Raw genomic sequence first — 23,108 nt, forward strand, 5'->3', positions numbered from 1 at the left:
GCCTTTAAAACTTGAATCTATAAAAAAGGTCTTCATTTAACTTGATTTTCTAAGTGATGACAAACAGGTCCAAATGCATACTAGTCGCGTTTTGTGAAATGGAGCTTTATGCATGTGTTTAAAATGTCCTCCCAGATAAGCCAGTGAAGACTGGGAAGACAATTTCCTTCTAAACTGGATTTTCTTAAAGAAGAGAAGCCAAAGTGTTGACCCTGGTTATCCGGATTGCACAGGCTAATATTGCAAAAACACTTAATGCACCTGCATCTTGCCCATGTTTTTCCAGAGCCCCTTATATCTGAGAAGTAAATGGTTAACAACTTCTACTTTAACCTCTTCCTCACCTGTACAGTTCTCCAATCTGAAAGTCGAGGTCCTCCAGCTTGGAGTACAGGTCCCTCTTGTCTGTCCACACAAGCAGCTCCTGGGCCAACTCAGGAACCACGAGGAACGTGCGCCAGCCCTTGAGCTTCTTGGACTTGAGGATGTCCCCGAAAATGTGATCCCCGATATAGAGCACCTCCTTCTCATGGGAGCCCATGATCTCTGTGAACACCTCCACCGAGCCTGCAGGAGAGGTAGGGGGGGGGGGGGGTTTACACTGAGAGGTCAAAGGGCAAATGGATGTAGGCACGAGATATAGAGATATCCCATGATTCAATATATGAGCCTTGATCTGTGAAAAGAGACTTTCTTGAAACAAAAAAAAATCAACAAAGCGGAAAGTGTCGTCCCTGAGTAGCTTGTGCGGACTGCAGAGGCTAATCTGGGACGACACAGTACGCAAATGCATTAAACCCTCTTTTTACAGAGTAGACCTCATATCTGGTGAATTGATTATAGGATGGCAAGGATTGTTAATCTCCTTCAAATTGAATTAAATTAAGCCTTGTTATCAGAAAATGGGCCTTTATTCGTGTGCATAAAGAGTCCTCCCTGATTAGCCATCGCCATGGACAAAATTGTCTGCCTAGACTGCATTTTTGTTGAAAAGATACTTTTTCTGACAAAAAACCCCATAAAAGTGGAAAGTGTCTTCCCTGAAAGCCTGTGCTATGGTCATATTCAGCCACATTTACCCAGAGGGCCGCACATTTGTGAAGTTAGTGACTTTGTGTAGTTGACTTTACCTGGCGAGTTTAGATTTATCTTCATTTTTTATTTTTCTAAAGAAACAAAGATTTTTTTCTGACTGATTCATGAACACTGGGTTTGTTAGACAAAATCTCAAATGAATAAAACAATGTCCCACAAAGAAGTGTGTGACTTACCTCCAGAGTATATTTGGCCAGATTTGATCACTCCTGTGTGTGTGCCGAGCTTCAGTGCTCCTGTTACCTGCAAACACACAGCCAATAATACAATAAAACAACAGGCATTATCTTGCAAACTATGGAGATCATTTTCAACTTGTCACTTTAAATAGAGCCATGCTCTGGCACAACCAGTGTTGATGGCGTCGCCTACAGACTTTTATGGAATTTCCAATTTAAAGAAAATATTTTTAAAACAAAAAGGCACAAAGTATTGTCTCTAATCAGCCTATGCATACTTAACAGGCTTATCTGGAGCGATAGTTCACACACATGCATAGGGCTTTATTTTCAAAGAGAACGATATTGTTATGTCAATTAAGACTATGAAGTTTTAAACAAGTCACTCACCTGAGAACTGACCTGTTCTGTTCAGCTCAAGATATCATTAGAACAAATGATGGACCAAGTTTCGTAAAGATTAACTATAAATGTTACTTTTATTATGTTAACAAGGTTTACCTTATCTCATTTAAGGAAAAATGCCACGCCCCCAGACAGCCATGCTTGAAAAAGATTGGAACCATTTCCGAAATAATTCAAGATATCATTACAAAAATGTTCTGTCCAAGTTCAATAAGGGTATTAACAAGGTTTTACTTTAGCCATAACATAAAAACTGCCTTTCGCCCTAAAGGCCATGTTTTTCAACAAACCGGAACCATTTTCGCACTCATTCAAGATATCATTAGAACAAATGTTCTTATCAGGTTTCATGAAGATTGGGCAACAAATGTGCTTTTTAGAGTATTCACAAAGTTTTACTATAGCCATATAAGAACAAAAATCCCAGACCCCCTAGCAACAGAAAATTGTTTAGACCTCATCCAAGATTTCCTTCAGACAAATATTCTGACCAATTTTCATAAAGATCAGACAATTAACATGTACTCTAGAGGACAAAATATCATTGGGAAAAATCTTCTAACCACGTTTCATGAAAAATTGGGACAATAAATGCGGACTATAGAGTGTTACCAAGTGTTGACAATAGCCATGTTAGGAAAAATGCCCTGCCCTCTGTCCCAATGATTTTAAACCAATCCGAAACATTTTCGAACTTATCCAAGATACAGTATCATTGGGATAAATGTTCTAACCAAATTTCATTAAGATCTGACAAAAAATAATGGCTCAAGAGTGTTTACAAGGTTTTAATATAGCCATATAATGAAAAATGCCAGGCTCCCTGGCGACCATGTTTTTCAATTTACCTGTACTAATTTCAAATTTGTTCAAGATAAAACTACTAACCAAGTTTCATGAAGATTGGACAATAAGTATGCCTCTAGAGTGTTATCAAGGCAAATGTTGACGACGCAAGATGTACACTGCACAACGGACAAAGGGTGATACCAAAAGCTCACCATTGAGCACATTGTGAGCTTAAAACAAGTGAATATCTGGAAACTGTTGCTGTTTCTAGTTTAAATTAACAAAATAGGTAATAATCACAAACCTATTGGTAAAAACTGACAAATGAAAAAAAAAATTACCTGAACAGATTTAAGCATGTCTACCCATTATATATTGCATTCACATAGCTTTACATTATTGTAAAATTAAGGTGTTTTAACTGTAAGTAGATTAAAACTGTAGGAAAAGTTAAAAGAAATAACGGATATATAAACGGAGAATCCAAGAACACGAACTCTGTCAACTTGTCTGAGTAATGTCCCTTGACTGAAGAAAAGAGGCTTCTTGGCATCACAGACGACAAAGTCGAAATACGAGACCCAGTCTCGCTTGGGACGACCATTCTAGAAACAAGCAAACTTACAGTGAACCTTAAAAAACATATATGCCATGCTCTGTGAAAAAGGGTGTTTAATGCATGTGCGCAAAGTGTTGTGCCTGATTAGCCTATGCAATCTGCACAGGCTAATCAGGGACAACACTTCTTCCAAAAACTGCACAGGCTAATCTGGGACAACACTTCACGCACATTCATTAAACCCCCTTTTCACAGAGCATGGCCCATGTATTTAGTATGTATATAGTATAAATCACATGCACAAGTTATTTTTATACAACTGAACCTTGATCTGGGAAAATGGGGCTTAATGCATGTGCATGTGCAGTCTGCAGTGGGAAAATGGGGCTTAATGCATGTGCAGTCTGCAGATGGAAAATGGGGCTTAATGCATGTGCATGTGCAGTCTGCAGAGGCAAATCTGGAACCAAACTTGCCATTGAATGGTATTTTTTGTTCAAAAGAATTCTCTCCTTAGCAAACACAAGTTAAGGCGGAAAGTGTTGTTCCTGCTCTGCCCAGGCTGATCTGGGACGACACTTTATGCACATGCATTAAACCCATCTTCCCAGGAGGAGATTCAAATGTTTAATTTGTATCATCATTAAAACATACCATTATATTATACATGTTTTTTACATAGTTACAAGCCAAATATATAAAAGGGTTATACATTATAAACAGGTATTTAAATTGACAAAGTGTAACAGAATAATAAGTTGAATTCTGATAATTTATTGATTATTCTTTTAATAACTAAGGTATTTTTACAATATTAATATAGTTTATAATTATCTGTAAGTATTACAACCTACCTCTGACGGATAATCCATCAAGTAATCCATAATAGTCTGCAATATAAAAATATACATATATATTATAACAAGAGGGCCAAGATGGCCCTAGTTCGCTCACCTGAGAGGAGTCAGTTCATTCAATCTTTACCAAACATCAAACATGACCTAGATATTGTCCAGACAAACATCCTGGTCAAGTTTCATCATTATTGAACCAAAACTCTGGCATATGGAGTGATTTTGTTTTTGGAAGATTTGACCTGGTGGCCTATATTTTGAGTTGACCCCCCTTACCAAACATCAAACTTTGCTTACAAAAATAAATATTATGACCAAGATTCATAAAATCTGAAACAAAATTGTGACCTCTAGAGTGTTAACAAGGATTTTGTAACATATCATGAAAATTTGGACAATCTAAGGGCAATAATTATGGCATAAATTGTGTGATATATATAAAACCAATCTTTTCACCAAGTTTCATGATGATTGGGCAAAAAAATGTGACTTCTAGAGGGTTCAAAAGCTTTTATATAAATATAAGAAAACTGCCCCCCCCCCCGCCAGCCATGTTATTCAACTGACCAGAACCATTTTCAAACTCAACTCTCATATCAAAGAAACAAATTTTCTGACTACATTTCATGAAAATTGGGCCAAATGTGACTTCTAGAGTGTTCACATGTTTTCACTATAAACATATAGAGAACAAGGGCTGTTCGTAAAACATGCATGCCCTCCATATGGGCTGTCCGTTGTACTGGCAGCCATTGTGTGAATACGACTTTTGTCACTGTGACCTTGACCTTTGACCTAGTGACCTGAAAATCAATAGGGGTCATCTGCAAGTCATGATCAATGTACCTATGAAGTGTCATGATCCTAGGCAAAAGTGTTCTTGAGTTATCATCCGAAAATCATTTTACTATTTCGGGTCACCGTGACCTTGACCTTTGACCTTGTGACCTCAAAATCAATAGGGGTCATCTGCGATTCATGGTCAATCTACCTATGAAGTTTCATGATCCTAGGCATATGCGTTCTTGAGTTATCATCCAAAAATCATTTTACTATTTCCAGTCACCGTGACCTTGACCTTTGACCTAGTGACCTGAAAATAAATAGGGGTCATCTGCAAGTCATGATCAATCTACCTATAAAGTTTCATGATCCTAGGCATATGCGTTCTTGAATTATCATCCGAAAATCATTTTTACTATTTCGGGTCACCGTGACCTTGACCTTTGACCTAGTGACCTCAAAATCAATAGGGGTCATCTGCGAGTCATGATCAATCTACCCATGAAGTTTCATGATCCTAGGCGTATGCTTCTTGAGTTATCATCCGGAAACCATTTTACTATTTCGGGTCACCGTGACCTTGACCTTTGACCTAGTGACCTCAAAATCAATAGGGGTCATCTGCAAGTCATGATCAATCTACCCATGAAGTTTCATGATCCTAGGCGTATGCGTTCTTGAGTTATTAGCCGGAAACCATTGTACTATTTAAGGTCACCGTGACCTTTGACCTAGTGACCTCAAAATCAATAGGGGTCATCTGCAAGTCATGATCAATGTACCTATGAAGTTTCATGATCCTAGGCCCAAGCGTTCTTGAGTTATTGTCTGACAACCACCTGGTGGACGGACCGACCGACCGACCGACATGAGCAAAGCAATATACCCCCTCTTCTTCGAAGGGGGGCATAAAAATGCCCCACCCACTGGAAGCCATGTTTTTTACCGATCTTGACCATTTTCGAACTCGTCCGAGATATCAATAAAACCAATGTTTTGTCCAACTTTCATGATGATTGGGCAAAAATTGTGACTTCTAAAGTGTTTACAAAGTTTCTCTAAATCCAAATAAGGAAAACTGCCCCCCCCCCCCCCGGCAGCCATGTTATTCAACTGACCGGTACCATTTTTGAACAAAACTCTCATATCAAGGAAACAAATGTTCTTACCAAATTTCATGAAAATTGGGCCAAAAATGTGACTTCTAGAGTGTTCACATGTTTTCACTTATTATATACATATAGAGAAAAATGCCCCGCCCACTGACGGCTGTTTTTTTCAACGATCTGGACCATTTTCGAAATCGTCCGAGATATCAATAAAACCAATGTTTTGACCAACTTTCATGATGATTGGGCAAAAATTGTGACTTTAGAGTGTTTACACAAGGTTTCTCTATAGCCAAATAAGGAAAACTGCCCCCCCCCCTATGTTATTGACCAGAACCATTTTTGAACTCTACTCTCATATCAAGGAATCACATGTTCTGACCAAATTTCATGAAAATTGTGCCAAAAAAGTGACTTCTAGAGTGTTCACATGTTTTCACTATATACATATATAGAGAAAAATGCCCCGCCATGTTTTTTCACCGATCTGAACCATTTTCGAACTTGTCAGAGATTTCAATAAAACCAATGTTTTGACCAACTTTTATGATGATTGGACAAAAATTGTTACTTCTAGAGTGTTTACAAGGTTTCTCTATAGCCAAATAAGGAAAACTGTCCCCCCACCCCCCCTGGCAGCAATGTTATTGAACAAACCGGAACCATTTTCGAACTCAACTCTCACATCAAGGAAACAAATGTTCTGACCAAATTTCATGAAAATTGGGCCAAAATGTGACTTCTAGAGTGTTCACATGTTTTCACTTATTATATATATATATATATAGAGAAAAATGCCCCGCCCACTGGCAGCCATTATTTTTTACCGATCTTGACCATTTTCGAACTCGTCCGAGATTTCAATAAAACCAATCTTTTCACCAACTTTTATGATGATTGGACAAAAATTGTGACTTCTAGAGTGTTTACAAGGTTTCTCTATAGCCAAATTAGGAAAACTGTCCCCCCCCCCCCCCCCTCAGCAGCCATGTTATTGAACTGACCAGAACCATTTTCGAACTCTACTCTCATATCAAAAAACAAATCTTCTGACCAAATTTCATGAAAATTGGACCAAAATGTGACTTCTAGAGTGTTCACATGTTTTCACTATATACATTTAGAGAAAAATGCCCCGCACACTGGCGGCCATGTTTTTTCACCAATCTGGACCATTTTCGAACTCGTCCGAGATATCAATATAACCAATGTTTTGACCAACTTTTATGATGATTGGGCAAAAGTTGTGACTTCTACAGTGTTTACAAGGTTTCTCTATAGCCAAATAAGGAAAACTGCCCCGCCCACTGGCGGCCATGTTTTTCAACAGACCGGAACCACTTTTAAACAAAATCAAAAACTCATTAAGACAAACATTTTGACAAAGTTACATGAAGATTGAACATAAAATGTGACTTCTACAGTGTTTACAAGGTTTTTCTTTTTTTTGACCTAGTGACCTAGTTTTTGACCCGGCACAACCCAGTTTGGAACTTGGCCTAGATTTTATTGGGGCAAAGCTTCTGACCAAGTTTCATGAAGATGGGATAAAAATGTGGCCTCTAGAGTGTTTACGAGCAAATGTTAACGGAGGGACGGACGACGGACAAAGACCGGTCAGGAAAGCTCACCTGAGCAATCAGGTGAGCTAAAAAGAGTAACGTTCTGGGAAAACAGGGCTCAATTCATACGCCTAAAGTGTCGCCTCAAAGTAGCCTGTGCCATCTGCAAAGGCTTATCAGGGATGACACCTTCCTCCTGTTTGAAATTGTTTAAAGTAATTTTTTTGTTTAAATTAAGTTTCTTCTCAACACTTTTAGTGGAAAGTTTCGTTCCTGATTAGCCTGTGCAATCTGTGCAGTCCGCACAGGTTTATCTTGAACCTCACTTTAAGAACATGCATTAAGCCCAGTTTTCCCAGAGCAAGGCCCATATAGTGTTCCTTCAATTTGACGATAGTGTGTCACCGCTCATTATCATCCCTAAAACATTAGAGGACAAATAGCATATATCACAAACATAAACCTTTATGAATGAGAAAAATAAAAATAAAAAATATTATCAAATATGAAAGACCAAAAACATACGTGTCAAACATAATACTTTGAAGAAATGTTTTTTGTACTGGTAATATTTACTCAAACATTTTTAAGTAGATGTTGGTAGGAATTATACTTACATTAGAATAAACATATTCACTATTGGTAGATGATGGTAAGAATTATACTTACATTAGTATAAACATAGTCACTATTGGTGACATTTTGAACTAGATGTTCCTAAAAATTATACTTACATTAGTATAAACATAATCACTATTGGTGGCAAGGAAGATTTTCGACCCATGATGTCGCATTCTGCAAACACAAAAAGAAGAATCATGTAAATCAATTGACACTACAAGCAAAGGCAACAGTAAAAAGGTTCAATACTGCATCAAGCATTTCCACTGCTCTGTGATCCTTCTTGTCCGATTCTTAGCACCCTTGATTTGCTTAGTTCTTTCAGGAAAACAAAGTGAATGCTGATCATTATTTCAAAACAACCAACAATCGTGAATAGCATAATTGATATTCAAAGAATGAAACAATCACTGATTCACTTATTTTTTTTACCACAATTTTCATAAGAATTTAACAACAATCATGTTATAGTAAATATACGCCATGTTCTGGAAAAAAACTGGGCTAAATGCATGTGCACAACGTGTCATCCCAGATAAGCCTGTGCAATCTGCACAGGTTTCTCAGAGAGGACACGTCCGGTTTTATAGAATTTTTCGCTAAAAAGATGTTTCTTTTTAGTGAAAATCCAGTTTATGCGAAAGAGGTGGCACCTGATTAACCTGCACGGACTGCACAGGCTAATCAGGGACAACACTTTCCACACATGCGTTAAGCCTGGCTATCCAAGACCAAGGCTCATATGTCTTCTATATGGACGGGGTGAACAGGGCGTTGGGGGGGGGGCGGGGTAACCCTGTGGGATGACAAGCCCCTGTGCAGACTGACAAGCCATTGCACTCCCTTGCAGACTGACCTGTCCAGGAGCAGGGGCAGACGACTGTCCTTGAGCACGTACTTCTCTCGGTTGGCCATCGTCTCCTTCTTCAGGGGGCCCTGAATACGTATGAGCAGCGTTTTGGGAAAACTGGTCTTAATGCATGTGAGACAAGTGTCGTCCCAGATTATACTGCGCACAAGTTTAGCAGCAACAATACTTTCTGATTGTATGGACTTTCTCGCTAATAGGTAGTCTCTTCTGAACAACATATCCAGTTAAGATGGAAAGTGTTGTCCCTGGTTAGCCTGTGCAGACTGCATGGCCTAATTTGGGACAACACTTTAGGCACATGCATTAAGACCAGTATTTACAGAACACCTATCCAAATGCGAAATGAACAGGAGGGGGGGGGGGGGGGGGGGGGGGGGGGGTTCATGGCAGATATTGGGAATGCTTGCCATTAAAAGAGGGGATCATTGGCATGATGGAGGAAACAATCAGAAAGGATATCAAAGTATACTCAGCAATTAACAAAAGTGACAACTTCAATCATATTGACAGAAATATTGGCCAGAAGAGTTGTAAAAGCATGGAAGGTTGATCATCACAAAAAAGGATGTCAAACTATGTATGGAGAGTTGTTTGTCACAATAAAGGATAGAAAACTATGAATGGAGAAGAGATCTTTAAAATAAAGGATTGAATCCTATGTATGGAGATTTGATCATCACAATAAAAGGATAGAAAACTATGTATGGAGAATTGATCTTTAAAATAAAGGATAGAAAACTATGTATGGAGAGTTGATTGTCATAATAAATAATAGACAAGGGCTGTTTGTAAAACACGCATGCCCCTCAAATGGGCGTTCAGTTGTAGTGGCAGCCATTGTGTGAAAATGTTAGAAACCATTTCACTGCTTCAGATCACTGTGACCTTGACCTTTGACCTAGTGACCTGAAAATCAGTAGGGGTCATCTGCCTGTCATGATCAATGTACCTATGAAGTTTCATGATCCTATGCCTAAGCATTCTTGAGTTATCATCCGTAAACCATTTTACTGTTTCGAGTCACTGTGACCTTGACCTTCTGACCTAGTGACCTGAAAATCAATAGGGGTCATCTTCGAGTCATGATCAATGTACCTATGAAGTTTCATGATTCTAGGCCTAAGCTTTCTTGAGTTATCATACGGAAACCATTTGGTGGACTGACCGACAGACGGACCAACAGACCGACCGACATGCACAAAACAATATACCCCCTCTTCTTGGAAGGGGGGCATAAAAACTATGTATGGAGAGTTGATCTTCACAACAAAAACTGAAGTTGTCTTATAACTCAAAGTTTACATACCAAAGGTCACACAATCAATGTGGAAATAATCTATTAATACATCTGGACAATTGTTATTGGCCTGGATCTTTGTACATAGAAGTCAATCTGAAACAACTGATTTCGGTATGAAATCATCCTATAAGTGGTTTACATTTTTCCCGTGGACGATGTCTGTGGCCTGCATGACATCCTGGTAGATGGACGAGTACGTCATGTTGAGGTCACCTGACTGGATCCCTGTCGGGCACCTGCGGTTACAAAGCACTATTATCAGGACTTCTGTGGTAAAAAACACTAAATATTAATACACCTGGGGTTACAAAACACTGGTAATGTATGAAATAGGGGGTTATAAAAAACACTGTCTGACGTGTGGTTTTGAGCTTCCAGTAATATAAAGTTCAAGTGCTAACACTCTAGATATAAGCCTCATTCCGGGAAAACAGGGCTTAATGCATGTGCGTAAAGTGTCATCACAGGTAAGCCTGTGAATACTGCACAGGCTTATTTTCGACAACATATTAGGCACAGGCATTAAGCTAGGTTTTCAAATAGAGCTGCTCAAATTAAGACTCTTCAATCACTCAACAGTAAGGAATCTTGGAGCTTTTGTTTCAACTGCGTATTTGGTGCTGTTGAACCATTATTTACAAATGGATAAGATATAATATGAAAGGCATGGCTACAGATAATAACCTGCAAATACTTATTTTTGATAAACATAGAAGATTATTCTTACAGTTTAACAGTATATATGAATGTTGAGACACAATTAAATGCAATAAATCAATCTGCAACAAAACGACTGCTTAAAGATTAACATACTATGATTGTTTATAACCCTATACCAGTTGTTCAACGTTCAAAAGACTGAAAAACTTGTACAAAGATTAAAAGTCTTGGAAGTTGATACTATGATTGAGACTTTGTTGAACTGCAACTAAATATAATTAAATCTATTCCATCCATCAAATTAATTTCAAACGGCTTTGCATCACAAAATAGTGGACAAAAATCATCTTCAACAAAGTCATCATACTGGCATTCTATTCCAAGATGTGTGACTTGATTTAGCAAAGCTTCTAACATGGTGTTATAAAGAAATTAAGATTATTCTTTATTGTGAATTATCAAGGCAGTGGTACTTTGTTATGAAAAATATTTCTTAAATACACAAAATAATCGAACACTTCACCATTTATGTTATTTCACTGGGGCATACAGAACAGGGTAAACATATTTTGAGGCTGAATGCATGATAGGTAATTTTCAGATAATAGTGGTTAGATAAAGCACTGCACATATGAAACACTAAACAGACTGGAATAACTGACAACTTTTACTTCAACAATATTGTGCAATTATATATGATCTGCACCATGCAAAAATGGGTCTTATGCCATATGTGGCCAGTGTACCTCGGCAATCGCGCAGTCTGGTGAGGAGCTTTATTGTTTACTATAAAGTAATTCAAGCTTTAGTGGTCTCATTAGCAGACAAGGCAGCTCCTCACCACACTGCTAAACTACTGGTCTGGAATCGCGCAGGCTGGTCTGGAATTTTGTTGGCCGCATATGGCATGAACCTATTATTGCATGATCGGGCTCATATTACAGCCACACGGCCTTCATGCCAAACAGGACTGAAAAAACTGTCTTCATTTCCAATTTAAAACAATAAAAATTTCTGGCCACAAGCATCAACATCTTATTTACTACCTGGGACTTAATATATCACTTAAATATTGTCAACAATAAAATATATTACTTATGAATGAATTTTCCTTTATAAATAAACATCGCTCTGTGAAAATGTGGTTTAATGTATGAGCGTTAAGTTTCATCCCAGATTACCGGTAGCCTCTGCAGTCCGCACAGGCTAATTAGGTATGACACATTCCGCCTAATCTGGATTTTTGCTAAGAATATACTATCTTTAAAAGAAAAAATACTTTAAAAGCGGAGAGTGTTGTCCCAGTTTAGCCTTTGTGGACTGCACAGGCTAATCTGTGACCACACTTTACCACCATTATCCTAGAGCTTTAACAGGCTAATCTGTGACCACACTTTACCACCATTATCCCAGAGCTTTCACAGGCTAATCTGTGACCACACTTTACCACCATTATCCCAGAGCTTGCACAGGCTAATCTGTGACCACACTTTACCACCATTATCCCAGAGCTTGCACAGGCTAATCTGTGACCACATTTTACCACCATTATCCCAGAGCTTGCACAGGCTAATCTGTGACCACACTTTACCACCATTATCCCAGAGCTTGCACAGGCTAATCTGTGACCACATTTTACCACCATTATCCCAGAGCTTGCACAGGCTAATCTGTGACCACACTTTACCATCATTATCCCAGAGCTAGGCTCAAATAAAGTTTAACAATTATAACAGACAATTAATCCAAGTGTGTTTATAATCATTAATTATTGTCTTAATAATCGCAATAAGTAATAAGCACCTTATTATTACATATATACGTATTTGTGTTATTTTTCTTCTTCATGAAAACTGCATGCATACATAATATCACCCCATTGGTGCAAAAAGTTACCTTGTGCCTTCTTATTTCAGTGGCACATGGTACCTTTTCGCACCAAGGGGGGCGATGTCATCTCCTGATAATGAGCTTACAGCATTTGTGCCAGCCTGAATGAGCAGCACTTCCAAAAATGTATGTGTATTTTTCATCAAAATGGAAAAGAAAATGCATGCTAAATAATACGAGTTTTTGGGAAGATGAAAGTATCAATGTTAATGACTGCATGGTACAGGCCACACTTTCAACACCTCACCGTTTTTGGGGTTTAGCAGAAAACCTGTAAAACCATTGGGTACAAAACACAGTTTTACCCTTACAAAACAGGCTTAACAGGGAATTTGTTTGAGTGAAAAGTTCACTGATTTTGGCAAAACTAATTAATTTGTTTCTTTAGAATTATTGAAAGTAAAAGAACACAATAACATAAATTATAGCAAGTTAAATGTAATTGAAATATAATTGAGACATAATAATTATGTGACACATCTTCCTGAAGAAAAATAAATATATATATTGTTTAAAGTGTTTTTTTCAACATTTTGTTTTAAAAATGGGTCCGTTTAACAGACCCAGAAATAGGCCAGGAAAAGGACAGGGGATTCTCTTCATGTGTGGGGAAATAAAATGGAACCTAGAGCTTTGACGTTTAAAATTATAGGCATCTTTCTTTCCTCACAAGTAACCACCATTATACCAATATGCATGATGGTAAATGTAGGTCAAAGATTTCTCAAGATATCATATAGTATTGAATTTCATGTTTTTTAACCTAGTGACCTTCACCTTTGACCTGTTAATCTCAAAATTGATAGGCACCTTCTTTAGATGCCAAGTAATCATTAACTTTCATGATTCTAGGTCAAAGCGTTCTCTAGATATTGTGGGCAAATGAAATCGTCAACATTTCACATTATTAGAAACTGTGGCTTTGACCTTTGACCTATTAACCTCAAAATTTATAGTCATCTTCCTTTCATCCCAAGTTACCATAATACCCATATGACCCATTTAAATGACAAGGTCAAAGTGTTTTTAAACCTTGTTACCTTGACCTTTGACCTGTTGACCTCAAAATTAATAGTCATCTTCCTTTCATCCCAAGTAACCATAATACCTATATGACACATTTCAATGACACGGTCAAAGTGTTGTCTTGATACAGCGTGGACACTTACTGGTCTACATTTCATGTTACAAGCCCCGGTGACATGACCTTTGACCTATTAATCCCAGAGTCATTTTCAATCCATTGGCTGTAACCATAATAACAATTTGCTTGCAACTCATAGTGTTCTCCAGACATTGCAAGTAAAGGAAATGGTCTATGGACCAACTGAAAGAACACCTGTCACACCAAGCAAAAACTTGGGGAAAGCAATAGAATCCAACTGTTTTAAAAAGAAGCATAGTAAACATAGTAAGAGAAAACTTTAAGAGTTTGTATGCATTTTGGAAGTTTGGAATAATGGTCAACTCAGCCAATGCAATAGGAACAGTCATACAATCCCAAGTAATCAAAAAGCCTTTAAGAACTGTTTTTCCCAATATTTCTTTAATTACAATAAAATATTTTATAAAAACAATATATTGTACAAAAACCCAGAGTAAATTAGCATTAAATAACTGTATATTATTAACAGCAATGTCCGAAATGTATTATCAAGCCAGATGTTTATATTTATAATTATTATAATTGTAATAATTATATAATAATTTTTATAACTTTTATTAGTATTATAATTATCATTATTATTATTATGATTATTAGGATGCAAGTGGTTCTATATATCTGGGAGATATATATCAGCCTGCAGGTGCCCTGGCAGACCCAGTATTACCTGATGTATTCTGGATCATGACAGAATAGGTCCACCACACATGCCAGCACATACATGACTGAAATATACAGAAACCATGAACATGATAATAATTCTATTTCAAAACAAGAAAAATGGACCTCACCCTGGGAAAATGGGGCTTAATGCAACTGGATAAAGTGTCGTCCCAGACTAGCTAGTGCAGTCCACACTTTTATCAGAGACACTTTCCATCTAAACTTGATTTTCGCTTACACAGAACTCCCTTTAAACTAAAATATTCCATAACAAGATGTGTTTTGACCTTTGACCTTGAAGGATGACCTTGACCTTTCAACAATCAAAATATGTGTAGCTCCATGAGATACACATGCATGCCAAATATGAAGTTGCTATCTTCAATATTGCAAAAGTTATGGCAAATGTTAAAGTTTGAAGCAAACAAACCAACAAACAGACAGGGCAAAAACAATATGTCTCCTGTATAGACAAGGGGATATAAAAATGGAAAATGACGTCTGTGATTAGTCTGTGCAGACTGCATGGACTAATATCGGAAGACACTACGCATATGCATTAAGCCCCATTTTCCCAGAGCATAGCTCAAATATTAATAACCTTGTCTCACCACAAGAGCTGTCAATGTTTATGATGAAAATCTTTCAATTTTAGAATATCATTTGCTGCTTTTAAAATAATATGACACAATAAAACTGGCAATAACCTCTATGGACTAAGTTATTGTTGTTTTTATTTACTTATAAGTCAATCATATTCCATCAAAAGTTCCCGGCTTACAAAGGTTCTATGAAAAGATGATAATGATGTAAGAGAGGATTTACTTATAAGCATGTGTTCATGGAAAACAATGAAAACAGGCATTACAAGTAAGTTTGAGCAAGGTTAGTCAGCTAGGGTGAAGGGCAAATAACTCATGTAACTGGGTTGACAGACAGTGTTTTGTATATGAGCCTTGTTCTGAGAAAACTGGGCTTAATGCATGTGCGTAAAGTGTCGTCCCAGGTTAGCCTATGCAGTCCGCACAGGCTAATCAGGTAAGCCACTTTCCGCTTTTATGGTATTTTTAGTTTCAAGGAAGTCCCTCCTTACCGAAAATCAAGTTTAGGCGGAAAGTGTTGTCCCTGATTAGCCTGTGCAGACTGCACAGGCTAATCTGGGACAGCACTTTATGCACATGCATTAATCCCAGTTTTCTCAGAACACGACTCATATTGTCATTTCAATAAGATATGAGTTATGACATATTTGAAGTTTCAATTTTCTCGCTTGAAAAATGTTCAAGTTGTATGCCCCTGCAAGAGTATAATAAATACATCTATAATTATCCAGCATAGCCTAGACTACATTTTGTTTATTATTCTATAATCAGTTAAAAAATGTCAAACACACACAGTTTTGTAGATGAAAAAAGAACAAACACAACACATCCAGCATATTTAATCTATGTTTGTTCCATTTCCAATATCTCAAACCTTAAGATGTTAAAAGTTTCAGTGCAATAACCATTATTTTTTCTCCAGTAAATCAGTAACAAACATTAATATATTTTTTTACAGATTTCTACAAGAGAACCATATGGACAAATTAAGTAGCAATTAATTTGCACAGAAAGCACCAACAGACAGCTTGAGCTTCTCTGAAATCTGTTTAATTAAAGCAATATTAATTTTGTCTGCAATTATAAATTTGTTACGAGGTGAATTTGCCTAAGGTAATTACAGTAAATGAATACATAAAACCAGATGTCTTATGGCATATTAATGATTATAAACCAAGTTAATTCAATGCTACACTTTATACACTCCTGAAACTTTCCAGAAAACATTCTTGTTAAATGCTTGGAAAAGAAAAATAACTTATTGACAATTGATTTTTAAAAGAAAAACCTTCTTTACTTTTTCAGTATGTTTGTTTACACAACATTTGATACTTTTCTTTGTATAACAATGAGGATGTTAATTTAGTGTTTCTTTTAATGATATTTAATTAATTATTTTTTTACTTTTTTATATAAGTAATACTTGAAAAAATACCCCCAATATGCAGCAATACTTTTATTATTTAATTTAAGGGAGATTATGCAGTGAATGTAAAATGAAGAAAAACTTAAATCGGAGTAGTCTCTCTTACATTACCCACTTGATTCAGTGGAAAAATTATTTACTTGATATCTTAAGTGAACATTTCTGCATGTATGTCCATAAGTGGTGTTTACACAAAATATATATGGGCCGTGCCATGTGAAAAGGGAGTTTTAATGCATGTGCATGAAGTGTCGTCCCAGATTAGCCCTTTGCAGTCTTCACATGCTAATCAGGGACAACACTTTCCACTTTTATGATATTTTCCGTTTCAAGAAAGTCTCTTTTTAGCAAAACTCTATTTTAGGCAGAAAGTATCCTACCTGATTAGCCTGTGCGGACTGCACAGGCTAATCTGGAACGACACTTTACCCACATGCATTAAACCCCCTTTTCACAGAGCATGGCCCACATCAATACACCCATGAAGTTCCAATTTGAAATAGTGTATCATGTATCCAAGATATGGCCCTGAAAAATTACATCATACAAAAACAACAAAGGGCAATAACTCTTATTCAAGGAAAAATAGGGTTATGGTTCTTGTGCATGGCACTTCTCCGCATTGATATCTACACACCCATGAAGTTTCATGTTTAAGCATTCTATAGTATCTCAGATTTAGCTATAGATATAGATATTTCTGTACAGTTGTGATAGACAGACGGACTGACACACGGACAACACCAAAACTATACCCCTCTGCCTGCTTTGGGGAATACAACTGCATTATGAAACAGTTTAATGGGTCAATAAGCAACTCTTCTGTAAACAATAACGGCAAAGCTTACTCTGTACTCCGTATTTTGTGATTAATATGAAAACAAAATTATTTGTTTGACAATTTTTTGTGTGGATTTTAATCCAACCGCAATATCAAATTTCAACAAAAGCTAACATTTGAAGTCTTATTTCATAATATGATAAAATAAACCAATAATTTTCAGTCAAACAAAAATTGAAGGTTTTACATTTAAATAGAAGCAAAAATATCATGTTGACCAAATTAAATGAAACAACAGAATTTGGTAATGATATTATTTAATACATGTAGAATATTATGCCTTTTATTTCATATATTCAAGATTTTATTTTTCTGAAAACTTTGAGCATGTTTAGTGTGGTGCAGAAGATAATTCTAATTGATACAAAAGTTGTTTACTTTTGTCTGAAATGCTGTATAAAAACATTATATGCTGTAAGTAGTCTTGGATAGCATGGTCGTACTGAATTAGGACAACAGCGTGTAGCAGAGTCAAGATTTTTTTTCTGTACTTCACCGCTTGACAAAGGGGATATTTTGTTTCTATGTAGAAAAGATTTTTCATAAAAAACAGATCAAGTGTTGTTCCAGTAAAGACCGCTCGGGAGACTTCAAGGTCGCAGTGTTGTAGTGGATATGGTGTCCCCCTAGAGATCGAGAGGTCACTGCTTCCATCCCCACTGTGTGGAGACTCCAAGGTTGCAGTGTTGTAGTGGATATGGTGTCCCCCTAGCTATCAAGATGTCACTGCTTCCATCCCCACTGTGGGGACTCCAAGGTTGCAGTGTTGTAGTGGATATGGTGTCCCCCTAGCAATCTAGAGGTCAGTGCAAGGTCACAGTGGTATAGTGGATATGGTGTCCCCTAGCGATCGAGAGGTCACTGCTTCCATCCCCACTGTGGGAGACTCCAAGGTCGCAGTAATGTAGTGGATATGGTGTCCCCCTAGCAATCTAGAGGTCAGTGCAAGGTCACAGTGGTATAGTGGATATGGTGTCCCCCTAGCGATCGAGAGGTCACTGCTTCCATGGAGACTCCAAGGTCGCAGTGGTGTAGTGGATATGGTGTCCCCCTAGCGATCCCGAGGTCAATTTTTCGATCCCCACTGTGGGAGAGTTCTTTAGATTTCCTCCATAGACACTGGTTCTAGTCTCAGGAAACGAACTGAAGAGCGTGACAAATAAGTCTTAGGCTTTCTATGCAATCCAGCTAAAATAAATAGGTTTAAACTAAAGACCACTCTACTAAGCGAAAGTATAATGGGTTTAAAAGCAGTATGTATACAAACAAGGTTGAACCCACTTGGCAGTTCGTAGAGTGTGTTGAAGATTCTGAACCTATTCTCATCCAGCTGCACAAACTTGTTGGGGTACATCTCGTGAATGTCTGTCCTGAAAAATACATAAAGAGCCTTCCTCTGTGAAAAAGGGGTTTAATGCATGCTCGTTAAGTGTCGTCCAAGATTAGTAAGTGCAGTCTGCACAGGCTAATCAGGGATGACACTTTCCGCTTTAATTGTATTTTTTGTTTAAAGCAAGACCCTTCTTGACGAAAATCCAGTATGGGTGTAAAGTGTTGTCCCTCATTAACCTGAGCAGACAATGCAGGTTAATCTGGGACACCGCTTTACGCACATGCATTTAACCCCGTTTTCTCAGAGCCTGAATCATATTTACTCATGCAGTACACAATGATTGTTTCTGAGAAAAATGAGCCGGTCATTGGAAAAAAATGTTTTAATGCATGTGCATAAAGTGTTGTCCCAGACCAACCTAAGGTATCAGCATAGGCTAATCAGGAACAACATTTCCTTCAAAGACTGGATTTGGTTTAAACGACTTCATTTAAATAGAAAAGTCCATAAAAGTAGACTTGGTCTTCCCTGATTAGCCTAAGCAGACTGCACAAACATATCTAATATTTCAAAATCATATATGAATAAATGAATACCAAACAAGGGCTGTTTGTAAAACATGCATGCCCCCCATATGGGCTGTCAGTTGTAGTGGCAGCCATTGTGTGAATACGTTTTTTGTCACTGTGACCTTGACCTTTGACCTAGTGACCTGAAAATCAATAGGGGTCATCTGCCAGTCATGATCAATGTACCTATTAAGTTTCATGATCCTAGGCCTAATTATTCATGAGTTATCATCAGGAAACAGAGCTCCAGATAAGGTTTTGTGAAATTCTTAAAGTTACTACCAGATTTTCAAAAAAATTCTTAACTCTGAAATGTTATTCTTAATGTTACTTCCAAGTTTTGGAAAATAATTCTTAACTTTTCTAAATGACCTAAAAATAAATAACAATGGTTATTTTCATGCAAAAAATCAAAATAAACATACTAGCAACTTTATTTATACGAGTTCAACAGTGTCTATTCAGTATTATACAATTTTATTTTTCAAATACCTTCATATTCCCAAACTGTGCTTAGATTGCATGCCTTTGATGAATTTGTACATATTTCACAATTAAAACGGGTCTCCCCTTCAATCTTTTTAACGATTAGCCACGGGAATTTCCCTTCCACTTGTTCAATGGTTTTTTTTGTTTAAGTTTGGACCCGTCCTGCTGCGTTTTCTTTTTATAGCTTTTCCGACTGTGTCGGCAACCAAACATACAACATCGTATAAGATCCTTTCTATAATGTCTTTCTTAACATTCAACTTCGGCTAACTTTGCGTACAATATGTTAAAAGCGTGTTTTTGCACGCTTTGCAGGTTTTTAGGACGCTCTCTGGGCGCCGCCATTGTTTTTTGACAGATAGACTGTACACATCGCTTTTATTGGAAAAAATGAGCTTTGTTAAACAAACCCGATAACCATTCTATATAAGCACAGAAAAGACTTTAATACCCGAAAAGAACTCAATAAAAATCGATACGAACCGATGTAAAAATAATATTCGTAACTTGATTTTGTAATTCTTAATGGTACGACAAAATTTTAAAATAAATACATTACAGACTTGAAAATAATTCGTAATTACAAAAATACGACCCTTATCTGGAGCTCTGGGAAACCATTTTACTGTTTCGAGTCACTGTGACCTTGACCTTTGACCTAGTGACCTGAAAATTAATAGGGGTCATCTGCAAGTCATGATCAATGTACCTATGAAGTTTCATGATCCTAGGCGTAAGCATTCTTGAGTTTTCATCCGAAAACCATTTTACTGATTCGCGTCACTGTAACCTTTGACCTAGTGACCTGAAAATCAATAGGGGTCATCTGCCAGTCATGATCAATGTTCATATGAAGTTTCATGATCCTAGGCATAAGCATTCTTGAGTTTTCATCCCTAAACCATTTTACTGTTTTGAGTCACTGTGACCTTGACCTTTGACCTAGTGACCTGAAAATCAATAGGGGTCATCTGCCAGTCATGATCAATGTACCTATGAAGTTTTATGATCCTAGGCATAAGCATTCTTGAGTTATTATCCGGAAACCATTTTACTATTTCGAGTCACTGTGACCTTGACCTTTGACCTAGTGACCTGAAAATTAATAGGGGTCATCTGCCAGTCATGATCAATGTACCTATGAAGTTTCATGATCCTAGGCCTAAGTATTCTCGAGTTATCATCCGGAAACCATTTTACTATTTCGAGTCACTGTGACCTTGACCTTTGACCTAGTGACCTGAAAATCATTAGGGGTCATCTGCCAGTCATGATCAATGTACCTATGAAGTTTCATGATCCTAGGCCTAGGCATTCTCGAGTTATCATCCGGAAACCATTTTACTATTTCGAGTCACTGTGACCTTGACCTTTGACACAGTGACCTGAAAATCAATAGGGGTCATCTGCCAGTCATGATCAATGTACCTATGAAGTTTCATGATCCTAGGCCTAAGCGTTCTTGAGTTATCATCCGGAAACCATCTGGTGGACGGACGGACGGACAGATGGACGGACCGACTGACAGACCAACCGACCGACATGTGCAAAACAATATACCGCCTCTTCTTCAAAGGGGGGCATAATAATTATTTTCATAGATTCAAAAATTATTACAGCAACAAAATCATAATATATTTACACAATCCTATTTGAATTATTAAGAAGTCAATTCAGAGCAAAAATGGATTATGACTCATTTTCGCATGTTGTGGCAACCATAGTAATATAGTGGATGTTCTTACAGTTGACTGATCTATTGTTATGTTGTTTGTATGATCTACTCTTAACCTACTTCCATCAATTCATTGGCCATACCTACTTTCATAAAAGCATTGGCTATACACAATTAGATGAATAAAACATGACAAGCAAACATGATACCAAAAGTCTTTTAACCAGCAATAATATTAAGTAACAATAACTCTTTATACTGTTCCTATTGCCTCTGCTCTCATAGACTGATTAATTTATACCTAGAACAATGGCTGTAAGTTTTAGCAATGCAATAAACCAAATTTTGCTTTAACCTTAATAGGTACTCGAAAAACTGTAAAAGTCAAGCCAGGCCAAAAAAAAAAGGATGAACCTTAATCAAACAGAAGGCACAAGGGCTACTCATTTCAAGGCGCTTTCAACTTGTTAAGATTTTCACCTTCCCCTAAGTGTTACCAGCTCTCACACCGCCAGATTAAAGTTCTCTAGATCACGAGTGGCCAAACACCCAGGATTACCAAGTCTAATAATGTGCGTCCTTCTAGGTAAACTGGGCTTTATGCATTGTGCAGTCCGCACAGGCTAATCAGGGAAGATTCTTTCCACTTTTATAACATTTCTTGTTTAAAGGAACTCTCTTCTTAGCCAGTGTAGACAGCCTGCACAGGCTAATCAAGGAACTCTCTTCTTAGCCAGTGTAGACAGCCTGCACAGGCTAATCAAGGAACTCTCTTCTTAGCCAGTGTAGACAGCCTGCACAGGCTAATCAAGGAACTCTCTTCTTAGCCAGTGTAGACAGCCTGCACAGGCTAATCAAGGAACTCTCTTCTTAGCCAGTGTAGACAGCCTGCACAGGCTAATCAAGGAACTCTCTTCTTAGCCAGTGTAGACAGCCTGCACAGCCTGCACAGGCTAATCTGGGGTGATACTTTATGCACATGCATAAAACCCAGTTTTCCCACAACATGTCTTTAATATTGACCCCTGACAGATCAAAGTACCTTAGGACATGAGGGGCCAAATACCCAGGACTACCCAGTGTGATAATTATGGTGCTACTTTCAGGTAGACTCAGAGCCACAATTTGCACCGAGGTGATAATGGTACCAGATCATGAACTTCAAAACATAAAGGTGTCAAATATGCAAAAATGTCCACTCACTTTTTGTCAGGAAACCAACAAAAGCATCAAACCCCAGCTCAATTCATTTTCTCACCTAATAAAGTCATTTTCCAACCCTGAAAACCAGCAGACAATAACATAAATGGCCAACTGTCTGTTTGTATTTTTCATACATGGCCGCACTTCCTCTCAAATCATTGTCTCCCGTCCAGAAATCAGAAAGTCCCCTTAAAGGTGACAAAATTACTACAGCTGGTCGAGTAAACCCCTTCATGAGTCCAGTGAACTTTAATCCCAAAAATCTGCTGAAACATCAAACCAATTGTTACAAACTGTCACAAAAAAAACATCATTTCGCCTTTATGGCAATTAAACACTGATTTTCCTGTTTTGCCTGATGAACGCCTGTCACTGTTGTTATTAAAATTGGAGCTGACACCATTGTAGGGTGACAAGATTCAGCATGACAGGATTAGGGCGGACCGGCTGCCTTTTAATCCAATC

The 23,108-nt window shown here is 37.6% G+C and overlaps 1 protein-coding gene across 6 annotated transcripts in view; it reads right to left on the minus strand.

The window, feature by feature from the left end:
• LOC127848211 (cytosolic purine 5'-nucleotidase-like) overlaps positions 1–18,739 on the minus strand; it is a 35,886-nt gene extending 17,147 nt beyond the window's left edge. For all 6 annotated transcript variants that reach the window (XR_008034417.1, XR_008034418.1, XR_008034420.1 and 3 more), the window contains exons 1-9: positions 18,656–18,739; positions 14,510–14,567; positions 10,267–10,363; positions 8,813–8,892; positions 8,070–8,130; positions 3,882–3,917; positions 2,966–3,073; positions 1,272–1,338; positions 345–567 (exon numbers count right to left, since the gene is read on the minus strand). Coding sequence is in view for 2 of the 6 variants with exons in the window: in XM_052380531.1 (XP_052236491.1) it covers positions 345–567; positions 1,272–1,338; positions 2,966–3,073; positions 3,882–3,917; positions 8,070–8,130; positions 8,813–8,892; positions 10,267–10,363; positions 14,510–14,567; positions 18,656–18,728 (803 nt within the window). In the remaining 4 variants the exon portion in view is untranslated. The remainder of the gene's footprint in view (positions 1–344; positions 568–1,271; positions 1,339–2,965; positions 3,074–3,881; positions 3,918–8,069; positions 8,131–8,812; positions 8,893–10,266; positions 10,364–14,509; positions 14,568–18,655) is intronic.
• Positions 18,740–23,108: the final 4,369 nt, after the last annotated feature.

The sequence above is a fragment of the Dreissena polymorpha genome, chromosome 10 (genome assembly GCF_020536995.1).
Source record: "Dreissena polymorpha isolate Duluth1 chromosome 10, UMN_Dpol_1.0, whole genome shotgun sequence".
Taxonomy (NCBI): Eukaryota; Metazoa; Mollusca; class Bivalvia; order Myida; family Dreissenidae; genus Dreissena; species Dreissena polymorpha.